Source organism: Garra rufa, chromosome 24 (genome assembly GCF_049309525.1).
Source record: "Garra rufa chromosome 24, GarRuf1.0, whole genome shotgun sequence".
In the NCBI taxonomy this organism is placed as follows: Eukaryota; Metazoa; Chordata; class Actinopteri; order Cypriniformes; family Cyprinidae; genus Garra; species Garra rufa.
In genome coordinates this window covers 21584281-21593293 of record NC_133384.1, presented here as the reverse complement: position 1 = coordinate 21593293, position 9013 = coordinate 21584281, and the positions used below count along the sequence as shown (strand labels likewise).

The window sequence follows — 9013 nt, the reverse complement described above, 5'->3', positions numbered from 1 at the left end:
TTAAAAATGTATCAGTGTTCACAGACTGAGGTTTTACCATGTCAATATATTTTTAAAGGAGCTTCAACAGTCCTAAAGTCAGTGGATTTTTTTTTGTTAAATGCCAGACAAGCTGAGATTTTAATGTTTTATTCTACAGCATAAAATACATCAGAATATCACCTTGTAAAATTTTAAAGCTTTATTTGTCTTGAACACAAAAAGGCTGTCGAAGCAGACCTATAAGTAGAAGAGTTTTTCCCCTTTTCCACACAATTACAATTAATGTCTCTGACAACCTCTGTAGTCCCATTTAGCCACTTATGAGCAAATGTCTCTTCATTTGCAAAAACCGAAAAACTCATCTACTCACTAGTCCACTTTCACAGTCTTTATAGTCACACTGATGCACCATTTTATTAAAAACTGAAGAGTTAGCAGTTTATAGACTGCTTTAGAAACTTCTGACAACTGCCTTTGACATCAAAGTTTAAGTTCTGACTACAACTAATTTCTTGTTTGGCTCAGACTGCTTAATAGAAGAGGATTTTGAAAGTTATCATTGAACAGACGGTTCCTTTTCCACCATCATGAACTTTATTCACCACAAAACAGAAGAGTTGCAGAAGTGATCATTTATTTCATAAAGTGAACAACTGAAAATGTAAGGTCTATAAACTGAACAAAACTTGGAAACTGAGGAAATGAGACAAAGGGGATTGTTCCATAAAGAAAATTTAAGGCAATGGCTTCTTTGATGCAGTCTTGTTCAAAGAGATATTTTGCAGATGCTTAGCTAGTTTAGCAGCATCTGACGACTTCGTTTTGGATGAGGTCTTGCGTTTGCGCTGCTTGATTTTTGGCTTCTGTAAGAAATTTAGATGAGCATCTCCAATACATCATGTATTGAAACACACCTATTGGTGAACATAACCGCCACATAAGTTTACCTGTAGTTTTGTCTTCTGAGGCTTATGGATCACAAAATGCCTCTTCAGACTTTCCTGTAAGAAAAGGAGTTGCCTTTAGTTAGTTAAAATAAGATAACAGAGGTGGTCTTTATGAACTCAAAATAGTGTTTTCACATTTCATCAGTCGGCCATATTGGCAGCAAAGAATGTAAACAATGCAACAGAACTCGCAAATTTAGCTTATTATTGGCGCTGAAAATGGTCATGTTTTGGGCTGTACCAATTGGTCAGAACGGGAGAAAGATTTAGAGTACTATAGCCTGCCAAAAGTTATAGCAAATCAAGGAGGGGGAAAAAAAAAAAAAAAAAAAAAAAAAAAAAAAAAAAAAAGGCATTCAAGGTTGGCCAAACTGAACCAGGAATTCCAGGACAAATCTTGACAACATTAGTGTTCTTATTTCCGTTCATGTAGGTGAAATATTACGTTTATATATCTTTACAACCTGTTAACAACATTAATGTAAACAACAACATTTGATTGCACTGGTAGAGTATCACTAATATGGCCAAACCGTGATGCAAGTGCAAACCTTCTATACTCAGCCTCAATTAAAGTGAAATGCTGACCTCCATAGCAAAGGCTTTACCACAGCCTGCAAAAGGGCAGGCAAAGTCATGCTTCCCTTCATGGAAGACCAGAACATGGTTCTGGAGGTTGAAGTTTGTGGTGTAGCTCTTGTCACAGCCTTCTCTAGCACACTTAAACATGTGCCGCTCCCCAGTATGAACGGACTGTTTGTGCTTCTGCAAAAACCAGGCATTGTGGAAAATCTTCTTGCATTGGTCACATGGCAAGGTTTCTGTAAACAAGACAGGATTACGCACAGGGAAACTCAACCACTTACATTTAGAAATTAAGTATCAAAATGACTGAGAACATACCTCTGTGTGCAGTCTTGCGGTGTTTTTGATAGTCTGACCAAGTTTTTCCTTTGAAGTAACAATTCTCCTTGCCACATGGGTAACCTTAAATTTAGGAGAGAAAATTACACATGTACAAATCTTTACAGTATAATCGATTTTTTGGAACTGAAGAATACCTAAATGATGCTGATGTACGCATATTACCTTCATGCACCTTCCCATGGCGTTTTAGAGCTTTAGAGGAAGCAAATTTCTCATTGCATCCCTCAAAGTCACATCTGTTAGAATAAAGCATGAGTAACCTGTCATAATACAGAAACCAAACAAAGCACATACAGTGGTGGCCAAAATTAGCATTTTCACTAGCTTAAAATTCAATCTTTAGCTGCAGTGTGTCAGTTTAAAAAAAAAAAAAAAAAAAAAAAAAAAAACACCCACACACAACCCCAAACCATTTATTTTGCTATTAATTGTTTGCACAAGGAGCCTGACAATAGCCAGGGCTCCACACAGAGATCTGATCTCATCATCATCCAGTCTGTCTGGAATGACATGAAGAAACAGAACAAACTGAGACAGACTAAATCCAGAAGAACTGTGGCAACATCTCCAAGATGGTTTAAAAAAAAAAAAAAAAACCCACACACACACACAATCGGTGCTACCAACCATTCCACAGAAAAAAAAAAAAAAAAAAAAAAAAAAAAAGAGTGTTCCAACCAATCACCGTCAGGGGGTTGGTGTTGTGGACTTTCGCTCTGCCTCCCTCACTCCCCCTGACGGCGATTGGTTGGAACACTGTTTGTTTTTCTGTGGAATGGTTGGTAGCACCGATTGTTCTTTTTGGCATATATCGGACCCTAGGCTGACCACAGAGACGCTTTTTTTACAGCCAATTTATGGGGCAATCAGCGAGCGGATCGTGAAGAAAGGTCAGCTGAATGTGACACTTTATGTTTCAGCCTAGAATCGCTGATACAGCCTTTAAAAATCAACATTGTGACCATCCGTTGCATTTAAAGCAGCTTTTGCCTTAGTTGCACTTGCACATAGTTTTTCCAAGTAGCTTTGCTGGTAGGTCTTTTGAAGCATCTTGGAGACGTTGCCACAGTTCTTCTGGATTTAGTCGGTCTCAATTTGTTCCGTTTTTTCCATGTCATTACAGACCAGACTGGATGAGATCAGATCTCTGTGTGGAGCACTGGCTGTTGTCAGACTCCTTGTGCAAACACAAATCTCACTAGTGTTCTAATAACTTCGCCCACCACTGTAAAAGGAACTTAAAGAAACACTTACTCAAAGGGCAACTCATTTGTGTGCTCACAGATGTGGGTCTTCAGTTGCTTTTTCTTACGAAACTCCTTTCCACAGCCTTGATGGTTGCACTGCAAAATATTCCCAAGACATTTAAACAACAGGAAACATTTATATGAATAAAACTGTAATCAAATCATGTAAGTGACTCACCACATAAAAGCTCTCTTTTTGGTGGTGAACATGAGCAACATGGTTCCTCAAGCTGCCAGGCGTGGCGAAAGCATCTGAACACCCGCTGACTGAGCACCTTTACCAGTTTAAACCAGTTGATGAGCAGAAGTGTGCACAAAAGCAGCATAGCAAGGGTAATGTGTGACTACATATAAAAACCTAGCAAGCTGCCTACCTAGACTTTATTTTTATTTTTTTTTTTTAGAAAAAAAGTGGTTCCACAACCATACTGGCACAGAATGTAAACAATGCTTCTGAACTGAACTCATATTTGGAAATTATTGCTGCTGAAAATAGTCAATCACTGTCATATTTTAGGCTGTATTAACCGGTCGGACTGTATAAAAAAAAAAATAAATAAATAAAAATAAAAAACACATTTGGAGTACTATAGGCTACCAAAAGTTAAACAAATCAAGGAGCAGAGTGCAAAAAAACTGTCTGAGGAACAAAAGGCGTTGTGATTGGCCAAACTGAGGATTTCCAGGGCAAGAACCTTGACAACATTTGTATTTGTTCTCATTTCTGGTCAGGCAGGTGAAATATTAGGCTAATATCTTAATACTGCTTGTACGCATCTTTAACACCCATTAACTTTAGTTTGTCCAAATATGGTGCCCTTTCCTGCTTACTAAGTCCTTCTCTATATGATTTAACAGCTTCCACACATTTTTTTCATGGTTTAAACAACATAAATTAGCAAAACAACATATTCAGTAGTACATTATCCATGCATCTGACCAACTGACAAAGTGGTAACATAAGTGCAAACTCTCTATATATAATGGCCATAAAAACTGTCAGGGCAGCTAACTACCATGAGGAAGTGTGTTAGTTCAACATGTGAGTCAATGAATCAGTTGTGTAAACGATTCAATGATGACTCAGCTCACTCATAACACCAAGAATATGCTCATTTGTCGCCACATACTGGCGTTACAACGTAACCTGTAGAAAAGGCCACTGAATGAATCGTTTTAGTCAACTGCAAAAGTGTCACTGGCATAAATGAAATTCACACTACTGCGAAATTTGAAGTAATAAAAACTCCAGTACAACATGGTACAAGAAACCATGGATAAATCAATGAAACAAGTGTTAATAGCATATGCTAGTTTAAGTAAACAAATTATTTTTGGTGTATGGACTCACATGTAGGGTTTCTCCCCGCTGTGGCTCAGGTGATGTCGGGTGAGCTGGTAACGGGTGCAAAAGCTCTTCTCACAGTCTCCACAAGCAAAGGGCTTCTGATGAATTGTTAAAGAGAGAGAGAGAACCACTAAGTATTAATATGAACATTACCTGAGTATCTAAAACCCAGACAAGATTATGTTATTGATTGCTGTCACTCACCAGTCCCGTGTGTCTGCAGTAATGCGCTTCCAACTTCCACAGCTTTGAAAACGTCGCTTTACAGTCAGCAAATGAACAAATGAAATGTTTATTCGGGTGTTTAATTCTTTCACCCATTCTTGCCAATTTTTAACAACTACTGTCAGATGGTGGCTGGTCTGTGTTCGGCCCACAGCGGTAGCATATCACTGAGCTTCGTTTTATTGTGAGTGGAACATACCAACTGAGTTTATGAGAACGACGTACTTGCAATTTTAGCGACAAAAACAAAGGCGTGTATATATTTTTTTATTAATAATGAAAGATACAACACGATTTAGTCAATGCTCTTGACTCACTAATAGTTGTGGCCATATATATCTATGGTTGTGGCGCTCTTATAAGTGGACATGGCATGTTCCTGATTTGAATAGAGCTACCTGTGTAGGTCACATGACAGACTCATGACGTCGATTGTTTATGGTTTATCATTGAAAACCATCATTTTTAAATAAAACAAAAATACATGAAACATATTAAATAAAATGGTATATAGAAAACACATCTCATTGAAAATAGATGAATAAATAAATAAGAGAAAATACACACTACCAGACAAAAGTTTTTGAACAGTAAGATTTTTCATGTTTTCATGTTTTAAAGAAGTGATGATCTATTTGATCCATAATACAGCAAAAGCAGTAATAAGGTGAAATATTTTACCATTTAAAATAACTGCATTCTATTTGAATATATTTTAAAATGTAATTTATTCCTGTGATCAAAGCTACATTTTCAGCATTATTGCTTAAGTCTTCTGTGTCATCCTTCAGAAATCATTCTAATATGCTGATTTGCTGTTCAAGAAACATTTATTGTTATTATTATTATTATAAATATTTAAAACCGTTTTTTAGGATTCTTTGATGAATAGAAAGATCCAAAGATAAAATGGATGAAATTATAGGCTTTTGTAACATTATACCATTCAAAAGCTTGCAGTCAGTATAATTTTGTGGGGAAAGAAATTATAGAAATAAATACATTTATTTAGCAAGGATGCTTTAAATTGATCAGAAGTAATGATCAAGACATTTATAATGGTACAACAGATTTTTATTTCAGATAAATGCTGTTCTCCTGAACTTTCTATTCAGAAAGAAACCTGAAAAAATTCTACTCAGCTGTTTTTTACATAATAATAATAATAATAATAATAATAATTAATGTTTTTTGAGTAACAAATGAAAATATTAGATTGATTTCTAAAGGATCATGTGACTGGAGTAGTGATGTTAAAAATTCAGCTTTGAAATCACAGGAATAAATTACATTTTAAAATATATTCAAATAGAAAGCAGATATTTTAAAATTTACAAATATTTCAAAATGTTACTGTTTTTGCTTACTGTATAAAACCTTTGATTGGTAGTGTACCTAATTAACATTTTTAGTTTGTGTTGCTTTTAATTTTTTTTCTTTTCAGATATGGTTTCAATATGTGTTTTATTTTCTTACATATTCTATTTATCATTGGTTTTAAAATAGATTTATGCAAATGATATATCAGAATATATTTCTCCTATTTCCATCTGGTTATTTTTATCAAATGAATCACGTCTACTGTTTATTTTCCATGGTGATTCACACGTGCTATAACACCTGATAACCACTAAGCAACTGTTCACCTTCACAGACTTGTGATCAGGACTGAAGGTCTTTGCAATTGTCTGACAGAGATTTATGTGGATATTAAACCGTCAAGTGGCTCCATTCAAGTCTGTGTATGAATGTGTCTGTCTAGGGTGTTTAAAAGACTGCCTGGCTCCATCCATCACACACACACGTGGAAATTACTGCCCTAATTGTGGTTTATCAGCCTCCAAGAACAGCCTGCTGATATGCATGATTTACTACAGTCATGATTGCTCCTATGTGTCCCAAGGTGATCATGTTTTATTTCAAAACTAGTGTTGCTTAGTGTAAACTATTTCTCATTTCCTGCTTGCTGCACTTTATCCTGAGGCAAAGGGGTAATGTCTCAAATTTAAATAAGAAACAAAATCTAACATTGATAATTGTACATTATCCAGAGTGAACAGCTTAGAAATTCAAGTGGACCCTCACTCAAAGTCATCCAGATTCTATCCTTCTGACATCAAGTTCAGGGGACATTCCTGCCCCACAATCACCGTTGTGCCTCTTCCTTCACATCATCCGGTCTTGCAGTGTCCCAACCCTCTGGTGTTTGGGACTGATCAATAAAGCTCTATCTCACTGGCCATGATCTGTCCTGATAAGCCAGTGAGCAAAATGACAAACACCAGCTCACAGCCAAAACGGTGTGTTGATGGTGATTGGAGAGTCATGCCTTCAGTCTCCCAATTGAAGCAGTCTCCCTGATTTCACAACCTTTAGGGGATTTCAAAAAGAGTCAGAGACTGTGGTGGGAGAAGACAACATGATGTCTAGTTGTACTATCTCTGTATGCCGTGTTTGCTTGTCTCCCTGGCTGAGAGAGGAAAGTTAATGTGTAACACAGGCAGTCGATACGGCTGCCGCGCTGCTTGATGGCCTACATCTCTGAGTGTCGAACAGGTATGATTAAGGACCTCAGGACTTGCCTCTGCCCACTCTGCTCCATCGCTTTTTCCTCTTTACCTCTCCTCTGTTTACTTTGTTTAATTCAATCTATGAGTCAGTGCCTTGCAGCAATGTTCTGGAAGCTACTTTGAAAATGTAGCTTGTTAAGCTACTAAAAAGACGATAAGTACATTGAAACATAACTATGAATGATTATAATTTGATCAGGGCAGTATGCTCTGGAACAAAAGCAGTGAGGGAACAATTAATAAATGAACAGTAGAGTATCAAATGGTAGACTAAATTTTAACTACATACGACAAAAATTAACCATAATTTACAAATATAGTTTAAATATATCCACCTTATTTTTCAATGCGGAAGTAAGCTGTTTTCTGGTAATGTGTTATACTTCCAGTTCATAAGCCACTGTAGGGAAATAACGAGAAGAATAACAAAGTGCACTAATCAGTAAAATTGTTCCGCTACAAACCACTGTGTTCATAATAAGGATAAAACATTAAAATGATTTGGTAAGACGCAACAGTTTGTAATATCAAGCAGCCAAACAAGCTGTTTTTTACAATTAAAAACAGCTCCCTGGTGAAAAAAAAAAAAACAGCTAAAACCAGCCTAGGCTGGTTGGCTGGTTTTAGCTGGTCAACCAGCCTGGTTTTAACTGGTCAGCAGGCTGGTTTTAGAGGGGTTTTGGTCACTTTTCCAGCCTGGCCAGGCTGGTCAGGCTGGGAAACCACCAGCTAAAACCAGCTACTTCCAGCTTAAACCAGATGAGACTAGCCAACCAGCCTAGGCTGGTTTTAGCTGTTTTTTTCAGCAGGGCTGGAAGCAGATGAGATCAGAAGCCAGACACATTAAATTTATAAATGGCCGTGCCCTCTTTTGTGCTCTTATAATTTACAAGAAAATATTAAGTTACTTTTTTTTTAAATGTGACCCTGGACCACAAAACCAGTCTTAAGTAGCATGGGTATATGTGTAGCAATGGCCAACAACAGATTGTATGGATCAAAATGATAGATTTTTCTTTTATGCCAAAAATCATTAGGGTATTAAGTAAAGATCATGTTTCATGAAGATATTTTGTAAAATTCCTACCGCAAATATGTCAAAACTTAATTTTTGATTAGTAATATGCATTGCTAAGAACTTCATTTGGACAACTCTAAAGGTGATTGTCTCAATATTCAGATTTTTTTGCACCCTCAGATTTCAGTTTTTTAAAATAGTTGTATCTCGGCCAGATATTGTCCTATCCCAACAAAACCACATTAATGGAAAGCCTCCAGCTTTTAGATAATGCATAAATCTCATTTTCAAAAAAATGTACCCTTGACTGGTTTTGTGGTCCTCATATAAAAGAGGACTGTTCAAACGAACAAAATCTGACTTTCCAAAATAGAGAGGACCGTTCAAACAACCCGTTTCAATAGCATTAATTAACGTTTCCTAAACATATGACTGAGACGACCGTTTAGGATGAAACGATTTACTTGAACGGATGAGAGAGCATTGTCTGAACAAACTCAGTCAATAGCATAAACATTAAATTTAAGAGAGAGGACCGCCTGAATAAACTGATTCACTAGAAAAAAAATCAGATATCCAATTACACATAAGAGAAAGCTTTGTCCAAACGAACAGATTTACTAGAATGAATCGACTCGCTTTCCAATGTTTCCTATGAGAGGACTGTTCGAACGAACCGATTCACTTAAATGAATCGAACTGTCCAACAATACGAGAGAGGACCGTCTGCAAGAACCGATTCACTAGAA

General features: G+C 36.6%; 1 protein-coding gene across 1 annotated transcript; it reads right to left on the bottom strand.

Moving 5' to 3' along the window:
- Window positions 1–663: 663 nt before the first annotated feature.
- gtf3ab (general transcription factor IIIA, b) lies at window positions 664–4801 on the bottom strand. The gene is made up of 9 exons (XM_073831215.1): window positions 4656–4801; window positions 4455–4549; window positions 3282–3378; window positions 3111–3199; window positions 2019–2092; window positions 1833–1916; window positions 1518–1750; window positions 930–983; window positions 664–845 (listed from the first exon to the last, which is right to left on the bottom strand). Exons 1-9 carry the CDS (start codon window positions 4770–4772, stop codon window positions 717–719), a joined length of 972 nt encoding a protein of 323 aa, XP_073687316.1. The 5' UTR covers window positions 4773–4801; the 3' UTR covers window positions 664–716.
- Between the last annotated feature and the right edge of the window lie 4212 nt (window positions 4802–9013).